The sequence below is a fragment of the Lissotriton helveticus genome, chromosome 3_1, assembly GCF_964261635.1.
Source record: "Lissotriton helveticus chromosome 3_1, aLisHel1.1, whole genome shotgun sequence".
NCBI lineage: Eukaryota > Metazoa > Chordata > Amphibia > Caudata > Salamandridae > Lissotriton > Lissotriton helveticus.
This window is the reverse complement of record NC_136061.1, coordinates 1,837,392,753-1,837,410,804: the sequence shown is the minus strand read 5'-3', so window position 1 is coordinate 1,837,410,804 and position 18,052 is coordinate 1,837,392,753. Positions and strand designations below refer to the sequence as shown.

The 18,052-nt window shown below is 44.1% G+C and overlaps 1 protein-coding gene across 1 annotated transcript in view; it reads right to left on the bottom strand.

Annotated features, from left to right (window-relative positions):
* Window positions 1-4,560: 4,560 nt before the first annotated feature.
* The window catches only part of LOC144824332 (mucin-2-like), a 166,420-nt gene continuing 152,928 nt past the window's right edge, over window positions 4,561-18,052 (bottom strand). The window contains exons 10-11 of the mRNA XM_078683449.1: window positions 6,457-6,561; window positions 4,561-4,650 (exon numbers count right to left, since the gene is read on the bottom strand). Coding sequence (XP_078539575.1) covers window positions 4,561-4,650; window positions 6,457-6,561 — 195 coding nt within the window. The remainder of the gene's footprint in view (window positions 4,651-6,456; window positions 6,562-18,052) is intronic.

The following is an 18,052-nucleotide window of genomic DNA, read 5'->3' as shown; positions in this document are numbered from 1 at the left end:
ATAGTAAATCATACTATTCTTAAGCCCAGCGCGCCCCCTCCAGCAAGTCCATCTAATGACTTGCGATGTAAAGGTATCGCGTTTTAACAACGCAGTCGTTGTAACGACTGAGTTGTAATAGAACGCGATGTAATAGCATGCGTTGTAACGTGCTATATTCTTCTGTAGATAATTTCTGGTACAGAGCTTCTTACCTGTGATATTTTCCTGCATTGTCTTTCTACGTTCTTATGTGCTCAGGTTAACTCAGTGAGGGCAGCTTTAAAAATGCGAGGAAATAAATGCACTAGATAAACTGGCAGGCACGTTAATGTTTCCTCAAAGAGTGGGTTCTTGTCAGGGCCGGACTGGGGACCGAAATCGGCCCTGGCAAAGTGCTCAGCCGGCCCCCCCTCTCCCCTGGGGGTGCGACCGCACTCTTTGCGAGGGCCGGTTTTCGGCCGATTTTGTTACAAGGCTGCAAAAAACGGCCCTGTAACAAAAACGGCCCCCTGGGGTCCAAAACCAGCCCCCACCCATGCGGCCGACCGGGGGATTGCCCGGTGCCCGCAACGGCCAGTCCGGGCCTGGTTCTTGTGCTCAACTCGGGTGTGGAAATGATAGCAAGGGCTGGATTTCTGTGCTGTTACTTTTACTAGCTTGTCTGTACCTTCGCGTCGTCTTTTAGCATGTGGCTGTAACAACACTTGTCAAATTTGGCTAATAAAAGGATCGATATTTTATGGGGATCATGCAGCAAACATCCCATTTCATTTAATTGCCTTGTTTCAACTCTTGTAGGTTGCACCTCTGCTCAGTCTGATCTGCCAATAAGCTAGTTTCCCCCATGTGACCAAGAATGAGTACTTCTTTTTCAGCTGTTGTGCGGTTTTTTCAAAGCCGCCTCTACCTCCAAGGCCTATCCTTATTTTTTTTCTTGAGGTTTGTTTAAATTTCTATAATCTAATCTAATGTGGTGTCCTTAAGGCATGTCAAAGAGCTGTTGGGAGGTTTGCATCTCAGATACTGTCCCTGGTATTTCAGGCATGCATCTGTGCTAAATTAAACACTGCATAACCAGAGATTTCAAAGCCTTTAGGTCTGACAATCATATTGTGCATGAATAGCCAGGCAAGCCTGCAAGCAAGCATGGTGCTGTCTGTTTAGAAGCATGATCGGTAGTTGGTTGATCGGTAATTGGCGTGAACGTGACATGAGTGCCGTCTACATTGCATAGGGCAATTCATACCCCCTGAATCCACCCAACAGGAACTGTGTGCCTCTGAAATAATTACAAAATGTCAGTTAACCAGTATAGAAAATCAGTCGACTGTGTCCATTCTCCCCAGATACGGGTAAGCGTTCATCATTGTGATTAAGTGCAAAGGAGCTAGGCCTTCACTGCCCGTCTTCAGAGCCTCAGTGCATTCTCTCGGCGCATTCCTATCTCACTTGTTCAGATACCACCATGCTGCAGAGACAATATAGTACTAACAATGTCACCGTACCTTATATTATATTGATCACATACTTCTTTCTAGTACCCTTAGTACCCATATGTCAGGTTTCAAAATTCTTGAGAACCCACTTAGCGACCACAACCCGGTTTGCATTCATTTGGGAGGCAAGATCTTAAATGTGCAAAAAAAAAGGGTAGATGGTGGGGTCCTAAAATGTAGGGACGGCAAAAGACGTTTAAAATGGGTAAAGGTGAACTCGGCCGAACTGTACGAACAGATTAATAATACGTGTAATATTGAGTTATTAACCTGTGTCTCTCCAGTACGCTCAGCCCAGGAAATTCTCTCGGCCTTTGATGGCATTGCCTCAAAAGTTGGGGCAATGTTAACCATACCCTCCATAGGCCGGGCATGCAGTGACCCTAAATGGTTTGATCACTCTTGCTCGAAGGCAAGTCGTGATCTAAAGACGGTCTTAAAAGCCAGGCCGAGGGACCCGCAAAGCATCAGGGCAGCCCGCTTTACCTACAAAAAGGCTCTGGCCGTACGTAAAGCAGAAGTGAAAGCTTCCATCAGGGAAAAACTGTCAGACCCCACAATACTTGGAAATAGTGCAAAATTCTGCGGAATTATTAATAAACCCCTGTTTGAACCCCAAGGCGACCTCTCTATAGGCACGCACATATTAGAAGAAGAGTGGGTCTCCCATTTTAGTTCTATTTTTAACAGTGAAACGCCACAGCCAGAATATAAAAGAGGTGATCGAGGTGATAACCCCCTGCAATTTTCTATTTGGGAGGTTGAAAATGGTATTATGGGCCTAACCAGTAACAAAGCACCTGGGCCTGATGGCCTGCCTCCGGACCTTTTTAAATCAAGGGTATCACTATGGGCACCTGTCCTTTCTGCTGTACTTAATGCAGTTGTAAATCATGGATGCCCTAAATCTTGGGGGGTATCCACGATAGTCCCAGTTTTTAAAAAGGGGGATCGAAATAGCACGACCTGCTACAGGCCAATATCCTTAATCAACTCGGTGGTCAAAGTAGTGGGAGGTGTAATCTTGAACAGGCTAACAGCCTGGGCTGAAGAAAACAATATAATTTCCCCGATTCAATATGGGTTTAGACCAGGTCACTCCACCATCTCACAGTGCCTTAACCTGTACATGGTACTGGGAAAATATACGCTGGCACGTCAGGGCACGATTCACATGGCCTTTATGGACCTTTCTTCGGCCTTTGATTGTGTCAATCGGGCCAAGTTATGGGAGGCCATGGGAAATATGGGGGTAGAACAGAACCTGGTCAACCTTCTGGCAGATTTACATCAGGACACCCGGGCAAATGTCCGATATTCCCAGGACTTGAAGGTAACCAGGGATTTGGGAGTACACCGGGGTGTAAGACAGGGCTGTATTCTGGCCCCGTTTCTTTTTAACTTATATATTAACAGTCTAGAGAACAATCTTTTAAATACAGGAGCCAATTACCCTTATGTTGAGCGCAAAGGGCTCCTGAAATCGCTGAGGAAAGTCCTGCCCCTCTTGCCCTCCAACTCCCAAAAATTGCTAATTCAAGGCCTAATACTCTCGAGGCTTGATTACAGCAATGCGATCTACCTGGGCGCCCCCGAAGCGACGCTCAACAAGCTTCAGAGAATCCAGAACACTGCGGCTCGGATTCTCACAAATACCCCTGCCAGAGCCTCGGCTAAACCTGCCCTAAAACTCCTCCACTGGCTTCCGATAAGGGAGCGGGTCAAATTCAAGGCCCTTTGCCTAGCCCATAAACTGCTACAAAATCAAGGCCCCCTTGTTCTCAGGAAATTCATCATACCCTATAAATCCACAAGACCCCTCCGCTCGGACACGGAAAACTTCATCACTATCCCCAGATTCAAGAAAGCCCGCTCAGGAGGAAGACGTTTTTCAGTCCATACTGCACGTCTCTGGAACTCACTCCCCCGCGACCTGCGACTTGAACTACAATACCTTCGCTTCAGGAAGCGGCTCAAGACTCACCTCTTTCCCCAATGAATCATGCTCGCCCGTAACCCTGATCGTCTGCCCTCCCTTCCCCCTTCGTTTCTCCCCTGTCTCACTGTACTTAGGAGATAGGGTCTGTTAGCGCTGGGATACCTCATGGTGACTACGCGCTTTATAAAAAATAAATAATAATAATAATAATAAAGGGTTACCGGTTCTCCTTTATGCGGACAATGCCGTTTTGCTAGCTAGGACCGCAAAAGGCCTCCAATTGTTGCTGGACACCTTTTACAGTTTTATGAAAACCAGGGATCTTGCCATTAATAATTCAAAATCCTTTGTAATGAATGTAGGCAAAGGACATAACAAGACGGTCCCATTTCATGTAAACGGGGAGAAGATCCCTACAACAAAATCCTTTTCATACCTGGGGGTCCTGTTTGATAACCAACTGAAATGGGGACCCGCCATACAGAGGAAAAAGGGGGAGATAACCCGGGCTAACGCGGCCATTTTCAATTCTTCAAGGAAAATGGTCAAACGGCCATTTGCCGCGCTACTAAAAATTTACCAGGCTAAGAGCGTGACGATAGGCTGTTATGGAAGTGAGTTATGGGGGCATACAGCATTTAATAATTTGGTGGTAGCTGAAAATAATTTCCTGAAAAAGCTGTTAGGGGTCCCGAGGGGAATGCTAATTTTATAGTGCACGAAGAACTGGGGGCCATATTATCAAGCAAAGGCGATACATTATCGCCGCTGTTATCGGCAGGAAACTGCCAATAAAGCGGCGATAATGGGCTTGATAATATGCCCTTGTGAATTCCCATAGCAGCCCAGGTTCTGGGGTTAACCTGGGCTGCTATGGGAATTCATAAGAGCATATTATCAAGCCCATTAACGCCGCTTTATCGGCAGTTTCCTGCCGATAAAAGCGGCGATAATGTATCGCCTTTGCTTGATAGTTCTCCCTACTTAAGTGACACCATAGCACTACGACCCTTAACATGCTGGCTGAAATGTTGGCTCAACAAGGATTTACCGTTAAACCACCAGCTTTTGAGCGAAGCTTTATCATGGGACAATATGCTAAAGATCCCATGGTTAAAATATCTGAAAAATTGCTTCCTCGCTTTAGGGCGCCCTGAACTCTTCCTGAACGCTGACTCTATCACCATAGCCGATGTAGAGTTTGTAAAGAACACTTTTTCTCTCATGCAAAACCTACAGCGTGAGGAGGTGGAATTAAACAAAAACAGTGTTCGAAAATACGTTGTCTTACAAACCACACTCTATATGGAACCCTACTTGTCCTGGCCAATGTCAAATTTTGACCGTTTTCTGTTAATTAGGTTTCGTCTGGGTCTTTTTCACTTACAGCTAGCCGTCCCAAAAGGTAGCCATCAAGGCCAAGTGCTACCGTCCTGCGGCTGCGACCATGTGTTTCCGCAGGGCAGGGTGCACTTTTTATTTATTTGTTCATTTTATGATATACCTCGGAGGATTTATCTTAAACCTCTTCTTAAAAAATTGAAATTTTACCCGGGTAAGACCTGCACTTTGCTATTTACAGCTGCTTAAAGACGAATGCACTTTATTTGTAATCAGCTTTTTAAAATTAGCCCTAAAATTCAGAAACAGTATGGAGGGTTAAAATGCCTAGAATCTCTGTAAATCTTTGCACTAGATCAAATGTATTTATATTTCTGGATAAGAGGATTGTAGATATTTGGTTTTTACGATGATGATGTGTTTTTTCTTACAAAACTGTGCTTTTATGGTTGTTTTGTGTAAATAACCGAATAAAGATTTTCTGATCTGATCTGAAGTCCATCTAATGACTTGCGATGTAAAGGTATCGCGTTCTAACAACGCAGTCGTTGTAACGACCGAGTTGTAATAGAACGCGATGTAATAGCATGCGTTGTAACATGCTATATTCTTCTGTAGATAATTTCTGGTACAGAGGTTCTTACCTGTGATATTTTCCTGCATTGTCTTTCTACGTTCTTATGTGCTCAGGTTAACTCAGTAAGGGCAGCTTTAACAATGCAAGGAAATAAATGCACTAGATAAACTGGCAGGCACGTTAATGTTTCCTCAAAGAGTGGGTTCTTGTGCTCAACTCGCGTGTGGAAATGATAGCAAGGGCTGGATTTCTGTGCTGTTACTTTTACTAGCTTGTCTGTACCTTCGCGTCGTCTTTTGGCATGTGGCTGTAACAACACTTGTCAAATTTGGCTAATAAAAGGATCGACATTTTATGGGGATCATGGAACAAACATCCCATTTCATTTAATTGCCTTGTTTCAACTCTTGTAGGTTGCACCTCTGCTCAGTGTGATCTGCCAATAAGCTAGTTTCCCCCATGTGACCAAGAATGAGTACTTCTTTTTCAGCTGTTGTGCGGTTTTTTTCAAAGCCGCCTCTACCTCCAAGGCCTAACCTTATTTTTTTTCTTGAGGTTTGTTTAAATTTCTATAATCTAATTTAATGTGGTGTCCTTTAGGCATGTCAAAGAGCTGTTGGGAGGTTTGCATCTCAGATACTGTCCCTGTTATTTAGGGCACGCATCTGTGCTAAATTAAACACTGCATAACCAGAGATTTCAAAGCCTTTAGGTCTGACAATCATATTGTGCATGAAAAGCCAGGCAAGCCTGCTAGCAAGCATGGTGCTGTCTGTTTAGAAGCATGATCGGTAGTTGGTTGATCGGTAATTGGCGTGAACGTGACATGAGTGCCGTCTACATTACATAGGGCAATTCATACCCCCTGAATCCACCCAACAGGAACTGTGTGCCTCTGAAATAATTACAAAATGTCAGTTAACCAGTATAGAAAATCAGTCGACTGTGTCCATCCTCCCCAGATACGGGTAGGCGTTCATCATTGTGATTAAGTGCAAAGGAGCTAGGCCTTCACTGCCCGTCTTCAGAGCCTCAGTGCATTCTCTCGGCGCATTCCTATCTCACTTGTTCAGATACCACCATGCTGCAGAGACAATGTAGTACTAACAATGTCACCTTACCTTTTTGCCAACGATGAGCGACACACCTGCAAGAATTGTCTGGTTTCCTCCATCAGAACTTGGTAGAAGATATACTGAAACCGTGAAAGGGCTGTTGCTGCACAGCTAAAAAATAAAATAAAATGTATTTTGTATAAATTCGAAAAGTTCATATGTGAAGAAATGCTGCATTTATTAAAAGCATCTTAAATGTGTAGCTTGTTCTAGCATATACCCATACCCTGTCACATATTTGAAAGCAACCAAGATATATTGAAAAACTTTCTTTTCATTAATAATTAGTCAACCAAGGTTAGGAACATTTCCTGGAGGGATAGGGCACCCTGAAAAGACATAAGCAAGTACACCATTGGGTATAAGAAACTTCTCCTTATACTTTTTCGTTCAGAGATCTCTCTTTGTTCAAATCTTTTTATGTTAGTATTAGTTATTTTTAGATATTTTGAAAATGTAGAACTAAAAAAATGATTCAGCTCTATTAACTATAGTTTGAAATAAAGATAAATGATTTCAACTATTTTAAATTCTATTAAAATGATTGAACAAGAGGGGTAGCAGAGACAAATCCTTGTTACTTCTTGCAGGACACAGCTATTGAGGGATCCATCTCTGCTACTGGTTATTGAGGAAAGATCGGAACCAGTGGAACGTGGTGCTAGTGATTCCAGGCAGAGCACAAGTCGGGGGTCCCCCCACTTATTTTACTGGGAGCTCGATAACTATAAAATGCAACAGAGTGCAAGCCACCTTTCGTGACGTCACTTCCTGTTGGGACGTCAGCGTCCCCCCACTTCTTTTTTTAGAACTTGTGCCCTGATTACAGGGCATTGCTTTAGCCTTTTACTCATAATGGCGTGATCTACAGAGTAAAATACACAGACGGCGCAACATCTTTCATAGATCGTATAAGGTCCGAATAAATGCCTGAAATTTCTGTTTCACTTCCTTTTGAAGTCTGCTACCTGAATCCTCACTGGCAATTTTGGAGATTTTTTTTTTCTCAACATAGTCACGGATGTCCCATGTTCTTTCTTCCTCTAGTAATTTGATTGGAGAAGGAAGCCTTGAAACAGCCTAGAGTTAGACTACACCACTGAGTGTGTTGAGGGTTTTTTCCAGGTGTGGTAAACATAACATAACATGTGTCTTTGCAACGCACACGTTCACCCAGAAGGGTATCTTGGCACTGAAAAACAAATGTTTATTCTTACCCAACTCATTGGTACTCATTTTTTGAACTTTCAGCAGGATAATAGGCAGAGCGGACCCACCAGGATTTAAACCTGTGACCATGAGGTGAAACACAGGCCCTCTCCAGTGGACGCATTAGTCCATTAAGCCAACAGCCCCGGGAAGGTTTGGGATGATTCATGCTGACAGATCCATTTAGAATTAAGCCATGGTAGAATAAACACACTACCAGGAGCGGATGCTTGGATCTTAAAGGAAGGTTACTCAGTGAGGCTATGTGAGCATGTTGGAGGCTTTGGTACTGCTGTCTAAGCTTTCCCGGAATTATGCTGTTAAAGCCATGGAGGCCTTATGGAATCAAGAAGGGAACACAGTCAGTATTCAATATTGGCACCTGTAGAATTCTACATGCTCGTCTTTATATAATCGAAGAAGTGAAAGAAGCCCTTGACACCTCGCATAGTAATAATGGGAAAATTATGGGGAGTGTTATGCTTTTGTAGGTCTGCTAACCACTACCTTTTTTTTTAATTATGAGGGATCAGGCTTCACAGTAATCTCATGAGAATTTTTCAGTAATTTGTCTGTCTACATTTGTGGCTGTACTGTTACACTTTCAGTTCTGATGTTGCAAATATGCACACATGCGCCAGCCACCTACACTTGGCCTCTAACTAAATGTATGAACCCCAGTGATGTCATAATATTTACAAATTCTGCAGCCTGTTTGTTCCTGTGATGGAATTCCCAGATATTATAAAAACACAAATGAATACTTTTTTCTGGGTCTAATGGCAAACTGAGGACCTACTCAAAGAAGGATTTGTTGTAAGCTTGTATTCAGTAGACAACTGCTTTCAAAAGGACATATTTGGGCATATTTGGTCATTACTGGTAGCACATACTAGATCTGGACCGAGATTTCAGCACATGGCAAGTCATCAGTAAATATTTGTTGCTAATCGGCATCACCTTGGTTACTGGTTTACGTGTTCTTGCACACACTCTTTCATCTAGGGAAGAACATCTCCTCTAGGATGGAGACTGCACTGTTGACAAGCCGGTGTCTCGAGGTTCTATTTCACTTACTACTATTAATATTGAGGGTAATTATGAATGAAAAATGTTCATCACACTCAATTTGATTTAGTATTTGTAGTCCATGACTGATGTGACCACCTGCTATGATTCCAAACAGATCAACAGCAGATTCAAGCTTGTTGTCTAGCTCACCACATATGTCTACAGGGGACTTGAGTAGGCAAATTGGTTCTTTTTATGGTTTAATGTCTTCAAAGTCTACAATAATGGCTGTTTGGTGGGAATTACATGCTTGGATCCATAGAGTATGAAGGACCATGGAAAAATCCAGGGACTGATGAGCAAATACAGTTTAATAGGTGAACAAGGGTTTCATAAAATGTATCAAACGAGCACTCTTCCATATTTTATATGACTGTGAAGTTTTGCATTTCATAGAGTACAAAAATCTGGGTGGTAAAATTAATTAGTAAATTCCTATTTATTATATAATAATTTATATTATTGGATCAGTTACTTTGTGTGTTGTGATCAGGTTCCAACGCATCTGGTAAGTGTCATCTTTTGTTGATCTGTTATCTTATGCAAAATATTGAGCAACAGTTGTTCAAGTGGATGAGGGTGAGTTTCAGTGACTGGCCAGTGGTTGGAAGATTTCAATATAGTGACCTGGTGTCATCTTTTAAGAAGGCCCTTCCTCCTTGTTTGTCCTACATTTTCTATTTCGTTGCATTTGGAATATGTTGGATTCTGAAGAAAAGTAGACTATGACAAGCAATCAGGGGGAAGAAATTGAATACTGATGGTGGTTAAATATTACACAGGATATCACAAAAGGGTTGGCAGAGAATACATTGTATTTGTTTACGTTTTTATATATAGCCCTTGAAGCCACTGGCGGTGGTCTCAAAACGATATTGTTCACATTCATCAATGGGACAAACAAGAAGTATAAAAATGTCGGCAAAATATAACCAGTTATGCTTTCACCTAGGTTCACCATGGCTTCCACAGCGTGCTACAGAGAGAAAGATCTTTAAAAAAAGGTCAGGCCTATCATCACTACTGTCATGTAATTCCCACTGATCTGTAGGACCTGCCCGTTTGTTGGCCAACATAAACTTTGGGTGAAGTGTCCAGACTGATTATAGGCATCCCCACAGGAAATGTTGGCCTAAAGACCAGCTAGCTCACAGACCTTAGAGAATAATTAGGAATGAGGTCTCCCTCCTAATGAAACAGACAATCCAGATTGAATAAATTGCAAAAGTGCACAAATCAAGGATACTCTTGAGTGAAATATTTTTGCCCATTGGGCTCATCTTTGTGGATCATATAATCTACAGGACTCACAACCCGAAGGAAAGAGTTATAATAATCAGCGGTATATAATAATTGTCAACTAATGGGAAGAGTGGTGAAAGTCGGTCTCCACCTTCTTGGTGTGTTTTATTCTGGCAAAGATATGAAAAATATCTGGAGGAACTCAGTCCCCGCTAGATTACCTGTATGCCCAGAATAGGATAAAGTGTTGAGAACAGATTTCTCATGTACGCCATAAGAAGGTGGTTGGACCTTTTTTTTACACCAAAGCGCGTCACTTCTTAGTTGTGACAAATCATTTAACCACAAGGGTTCCCATGGATAAAATAAGAGAACTATATTACCAAAGGGTGAACCACTCATGATTGTTGGTTTTGTAATCATAATATTTGATTTGTGTTTTGATTATAATCTTTGTATTTTATTTTATACTTTGTCGAGCAAAATGATTTTGTAATGAATTTGTAATTTTAACATTGTATGTGGTGCCTTGATTTCCTTTTTTAATAGATTTTAAATAGTTTTTATCTTTTTTGTGACAAGATCTCTGAATAAACATTTCTATATTTGTCCTCTGGCTACTGCTACAATCTTTGGTGAGTGATTTGTTGTTTGGATTAAATGTGTTGCGGCATATTGTTGTGATATATTGTTGAGGAATCCTGAAGGGAATTTATTTTAGACCTGGTATAATAAACAAGGCAGTAATCAGGCGTACTCCTACTATGAAAAACTCTACTCTAAGTGGACCTAGAGTGTGTGAGTGTGAAGCCAAGAATCACCCAAGGAATGATCCAACCCCATTACCTGCCAGGGGAGAGAATGTAGGGGCCTGTCTTGGTGACAAACTGGACACCCCCTCATGGACATGTCGGACCGTTGTATGGTGAAGTCTCAGCATACTGGGTGTCAGCTGAAGTGCCTATATTAATCATTTGTGATGCTCTTTATTTATAATAGAAAGCAGCCTTGAGATGTGCGTACAGATTAGTGATGTTATGGATATGTAGATAGCTCTGTCACCCCGTGGCTGGAGATAGAAGAACTTTTGAAATATTGTGTAGAAGGACCTTATACAGGATGTTTGAGGAATCGTGATAATGTTGTATGAAGCTAGATGGGTAAACAAAGTAGTTTCATAGAAACATTGTCATACACGCAAATATGTGCAAAAGGTCACAGAAGAAATGTTATTAGGACTAAAATAGGACAATGTATGAAATGACCGTTTTGCTACATGGGCCTAACCAGAGCACATAACACTACCCTATGCAGGATCAGTGCCAGGTCAAGGGATTTTGGGGGCAGAGCCAACCCAGGTTCTGCCGTCAGAAACCTTACTGTTCCACTACATTTAAATTGGGTGGGAGAACCGCACGTTTGGCAGGGTGGGAGAACAGTTAATTTATTACAGTGCTCCTATCCCATCAAATTCCAAAAGAGCTCTAAAGGTTGGAAGAGTTTGCTGATTATTTCTATGCTAAACCAAGTCAATTATCTCTCATTTTAACTAGGCTGCTGGAGTTTTTATATATTCTGTAATTTATGCTTTGATAATTAATAAGTCTTATCTCTTAATATTTCAAAACAGAGCAAAGTAAAATCTGATAAAATAATTTTCATATCGGCAACTCTTAGTGTTGTTGGTGAGTCCTACTATTTGTAATAATTGGTGTGACCCAAAGACATACAGGACTCTTTCCCTACTCGATCTTTAATCTGAGCATTTCCCTTTCTCCTTGTTTTGCAGCTGATCATCTTGAAGAACTCACTGGAGTGTACAACATTCTGGTAGCTACCTCAACTAAGGAGGGGCTGTTGGAACAGCGCACTCTTCCTGTGAGATGAATCCTGAATTGGACTGGAAGTCTAGGCTCTGAGATAGGACTGTAGGGCAAAATTGACCTGTGGTGATAGTGGTAGACGTTCCATATGCCAAAACAACATGGTCAAACTCTTTAAAAGTGAAAGTTATAGTGTAGATGGCTGATAAAACTGACATCGCAGAACATGCTTTTGACCCTAGTGAATATGTTGGGCCCGAATGCAATTGGATCAGCAGTAGAGCTAGGGAACAATTTACTGAAAATATGCACATATGACCGTTTTTAACAGGTGTCTGAAGAGCAAAACCTGGCTTGGAATTTGCTCCAGATACGGATTTGAGATTTAGCATTAAGCAGGTGGAGGAGACCTTTCTCACATTTGAAGAGAGTGAAGAATTTGCAGACAGATATACTCCAAGATTCTGAACAGCAAGTGAGGCACCAGGAATAGGATTTATAGATAATAAGATGGTAAACAGACCAAACTGTTGCCAAGCAGCGGCTCCTCTGCTACGGCAGAGGAGTGTCGCTTCCACCTACCAGCAGCTGAAAAAATGGAAAATAAACAGTAATAAACTCTTGTTTATTATCAGGGTTTTTTTTTAGCCGAGGCTTGGGAGCGGGGCCAGGTTGGTGACATTCTGGATGGGGATTGTTAGGCACTGCCCTCACTGCGTATGCGGGTTTGGCCGGCCGGCTCAGGCCGGCCAAACCCTCATATGCAGTGAAGCTCTCTCAATCCCAGATGCATTGCTGGGTTGGAGTGAGCAGAGACAGGCTCCCAATCTGTGTGGGTGTGCAAATCATTGGTGCTCAGGCCAATCCTTCAGCAGCATGAATGCAGTGTCAGGATTGGCTGCAGCGTACTCTGGGAGACTGTGCCTGGAGAAGCGAGTAGCGGATGCGGAGAGCAGGTCAGTGTTTTTCATTTTTATTTTTTATTTGTCTCCTCCTCATCTCCGTTTCTCACCTCCCCACCCCCCGCCACTCTGTCAACTCACCAGCCGTTACTTGGGTTGCCTGTGGGGCAGCAAAGAATCTCAATGTTTTTGCCATTTAATATTAAAGAGTGCCTTTCCACATTATTTTACACCCAATAGCGTAATTGATATGCCAAACAGACATGGTGTTCTGCCAGCCCTCATACTGGATGTTGATGTCTTAACACAGTGAAGCCACTGCACGTACGAATAGCCACTAAAAAGCAGTAGTTCCAAGATTCAGCAGTTAAACAACCATAATTAGCTGCAGTGCCAGCCAACACATGTAGACCTGATTGTATGGTGGAGACTGAATAAGCTCTATTAACATCTAGTTGTGTTCTTAATTTGCCATAGGTCTCCTAAAGAGATAAAGGAAGGGAGGGAATTACCTTCAGGATTTTTTTTTTCTCAACTAATTTTAGTGGATTTTAACAGCACAGACGGGCCAAAAAAGCTCACATACATACTTAAATTGATGTAGGGTGAATATCCATAAACTAATATGAAACCAAAACTGGCACAAACTTTCCCGAACCCCCGCTCCCTCCAAACCAGCATGCCCCTTATAGAGTTTTCATTTAAATATGTGCTCGGATCTCATAATATGCAATCATGTTGTGGCTCCATATGTTTGTATGTCCATATACAACAATGCTTCTGCGGCACCCACTGAAGCCAAGACCTATATAATCGGCCACGCACCACCATATTTTAGTAGTTTTGCAGGCAGCTCCTGATCTGACAGACCGCCATCTCAAGGTCCATATAAAGGTCCATACCTTTCTTCCATGCCCCTATAGATGGTGGGTAATCTGCTTCCCATATTCTGGCAATGTCTCTCTTTGCTAGCGTAAGATCAAGGTATAAAACATATTATTTGTAGAGGTTCCAACCACCCCCTCTGTGTAATGGAGGATGAGCAGTTTAGACTCAAACTGGATCTCCTAGGAGTGACCCTCTGCCAGATTTGATGTCACTTCACACCAGAAGCACTGCAGTGTCCCACAACTCCACAATGTGTGGAGGAAGGCACCCTCCTCTCTCCTGCATAGAAGGCAGGTTGGTGATTTAATTACACCCGTATGCCATTACCAGTGATTGGTATAGTATGTTCTATGCAAATATTTAAATTGAATCAGGCAGAATCGGGAGGAAATGGTTAGCCCTCGAGGGTCTCTCTCCGGTCTTCTTTCTAAAAATTTGTCTATGCCGCCGCTCCTATGCTGCCTTGAGGGGGGTAACGTTGCGGAGCTGTTTGTGACCAATGTTTAGTAGATATGTGTGATCCTATGAAAGCCTAAGAATCCTAATTATAGTTTTCCCTCTAATGGGATACACTCTGGTAACATGTCTAAGAAAAATGCCCCGTCATAAGGAAGTTTCCTGCGGTAATCTCTCCCACCCTTCCAGCCACCGGAGAGCGCGCCTCCATACACATATCACAACCTGCGTCATTGGAGGAAGGAAGCTCTCTCCCCTGCCACTATAAAGAAGGTGGAGGAGTGGGACATCACCCATTGACCATCTCTTGGTCGCATATGCTGGGTCATCTTTGGGGCAGGACCACCAGTCGTTATCAACTAAAACATTTGAGTCAAAACAGTAGTATCGCACATCGGCCACAGCAATGCCCCCACAATATGTGGACTGATAACATGTTCGGAGGGCAACACATGCAACGGCTCCACTCCATAGTAATTGATGTAAATCTGCGTTTACCTGTCAGAACCAAGATGCTGGGATAATGAGGAGGATATTTTTAAGCTGGTAGAGCATATGGGGAAGTAAGAACATTTTAAAAATAGCCGATCGGATGAGAAGAGATAGTGGCAGTTCTTCTTTGACACGTGCCAAGAGTGGGCTGATGTTACGGGCCCACAAGATAGAAGAGTCAGGGGAGATAAATACGCCCAAATATTTGAATCAGGTGGTAGCCATTGTTAATACGACGGACAACCCCATATCACCAGTGGCCCTTCCAAAAGGGAATACTAATGATTTCTCAACATTCATATACAGACCTGAGTACTCACCAAAAATCTGCATAATCTATAGGATGCGAAGCTTGGGATTTGTGAGGAAGAATACAACATTTTCTACATATAACACTATTCTATTAGACACCATGGCCGACCATTCAAAACCTCTCACCTGGGCGTCTACCGTCACCCATTCCGCCAAGGGCTCCGTGGCCAGGGCAAACAATAGAGGGGACAATGGGTGACCCTAGCTTGTACCCTATAAATCAGGGAAGGACCTGAGACCACACCAACCACTCGGACCGCACCAGTAAATTTATCAATGGTGCTTTGCTTGGTCGTCGCGCCAGATGGCTTGTCTCTAGTCATGTTGAAACAGCTATCACCCCAATCTTCAGCAAGAAGCCACCAGCAGCAGTCGACATACAATCCGCCAGAACCTCAGACAAGGCTCCAAGAGGCAGCACGAGTGATTGGCGACTACAAAACCAGGGCCCAGCAGTCACAATGAAACAAAATTGCAAGCCACACCAGGATCTGTGCTGACCGGCTCCACAACCAAGGGACCCACTGCAGTGTAGCTCCCCCTATAGGGAGGTTTACGCCGATATAGCACAGCCGTCACCTAGGCACCATAAGGAAGTCTCACATATGGGCAGTTGTTGCTCCAACGTATATATCTGTTGCCAGGGCCCAAGAGAGTTCTTCTGTCCCCTCCTTCCTGCTCACAGTGGGAAATGGAATTAATATTTGCCACATTCATCGGGATGAGGGTGTCCCATTTCAGCAACCAGGCCCGTCCAGTATCCCAGGACACAGAGAGTGCACCATGCACCATATCTCCGAGAGTTCTCTGGGGAGAAGAAGGGGGGCTGTGGTCTAGAAGATACAGCCAAGACAGTCCTTTGGCCCGAATCTAAAAGGCCTTGACGGCCCCACTCGCCATTAGGGGGGCCCAGCCACTGGGCCTGTGTCAAGGAGTGCAGCAATAATCGCCCCCTTCCGGGTCCACGGACCCTAGGGCCACAAGCGCGCTCAGATCCAGCAGTGGGCTCAGTCACATTCCTGGCTCTCACCACTTCAGGAAAGCCTGGCCAAATCTTGGCAACAACTGGCACGGGCTGTACCTGCAAAATGCTTCACCTAGCACTGGACAGCCTACCTCGGCACAGCTACCTCCACTGTCAGCCGCCCAGTCTATCAAGGGTGTTGCACTAGGTGACATCACTCCCAGGGAAGACACACCAACCTCTAGGCCCAATAACAGGCCGCAGCCACATTCTGATATAGGCTCCTCTGGCTCCCCATAAGGCCCAACTGCGGAGCTTAGGCCTAAGCCGCCACAGTCCGACGGACGCTTCTTCACTGCAGTGGACCGCAGGCAGCCACCTCACAGTGCTCACTGATGTTCAGCAGTCTTCACTGCATCCCAGACGGTGTTGGTGATGTCCACAAATGGATGTGGGTAGGATATTGTCAGACAAGTTGAATGATGGTTGGGAGCCTTGCTAGCAAGCATCCACCTTATTGGCACACTAGGCCACGGTCCATCTTTAGGCATTTTTTAACCTTATCAGGATCCCTTCCAAATAACATCAAAGTGATTTCCCCAAGAGAATGCCAAAGAACTCTGTGTGTGAGTCCTTTTTATATAAGGATTACATCCTCCTCCCTCTGGCTGGGTGGCCTATGCAGGAACACTACTACACATCTCACATGTTACGAACATGGACAGACTGTGGCATCACAGAGGCGAAGTCTTTATTTGAGGATGGCCAGCTCAGACCCTTCCAACGGTTGTCGGAAGAATATGATCTCCCAGTGGGCCAGTGCCTACTCCACCGCCAGCTCCTCGCACACTATCATCCACACTGCGACCTCTCGACAGGGGAACCACCTACACACCCAGTCATACACTCACTTTTACATATGGGGGCGGGGCGACACCTGGTCACATGGCTTTATAAAGCTATCAGAGAACTCAGACATGTGCCACTAGAGGCCCTCAGAGCTACTTGGGAGGAGGAACTGGGCCGCTCCTTACATGAGAAAGAATGGGACAGGGCTCTTGAATATCCCAAGAAGGTGTCCCGAAACGCGCGTTTCAAAAACATACAATTCTATGTTCTGCTCAGGGCCTATTTGACGCCGGCGCATCTCCAACGCTTTTATCCCGATACCCAGTTTTCGTGTTCCAGATGTTAATTGCATGCGGCGGACTTCCATCACATGTTCTGGAGCTGCCCCACATTACATTCATATTGGCAACACATACATCATTCCCTCAGTGCACTCACTGGGCTCACGTTCTTGGACACTTGGGATGCCTGAGCATTAGGCCTTTACCAGAGAAAGAAGCAACACAAGGTACCCCTTAGGTTCGCCTCCCTAGCTATTTTACTGGCAAAACGAAATATTGCCATGCACTGGCGGTCCCCTACAGGCCCCCCGGTCGAGGCTTGGGTGGGTGCGGTGAAGAAATGGGCGCTGGTGGAGGAACAAACATTGAGGGAAGAGGAGGTGAAGGGGATATGTAAACACCCTATATCCATGGATTGGGCCATCCTACTACATCAGTTCACACAACCCCCGACCCAGGACGACTCGATGGGTGCTTCCCACACATCACAAACCACACTATCGCAGGGTCACACCGCGGACACGAACATCGGATCCCCATCGCAAGAAATACCCGCAGCTAGCTGACAGCAATGCCTAACCAAGCGCCTTCAGGAAGAGCCCCCCCGCTCGCCCCTAGTCCGCACACAGGTCCCATCCTATACCCTTGACGCCCCTCCAGGCCGCGCTCTACCAGGAATACACGCTGTCCGCCGGTCTTTTCCACTCTTAGCACCCTGCATACCATGAACCCCCCCAGTTTTTTCTCCCAGTTACATTCGACATGCCCTCATTGGACGACTTTTATGGCGACTGGACACTCGCCTGGTAAAGGCATGATTACTAATGTGCTCTGAGATATCCATTAAGTGTTGTTAGTATATACGAATGTTCTCCAACATACCATGTCTTTGTTAAAGTAAAATGCCAATAAAAACAAATTACAAAAAAAAATATATATAAGGATATTACATCTTTCTTTGTGGTGGACATAGGGATGGGCAGGTTAGTAAGGACAGGTGGGCAACATCTTTGTATATGCAAAACAATATATAAATATCTACATTTATACATATATAACTAAGAGACGTCACAGCTGGGAAGTTATAGTTTAGTCAGCTGTTCCATAGCAAGT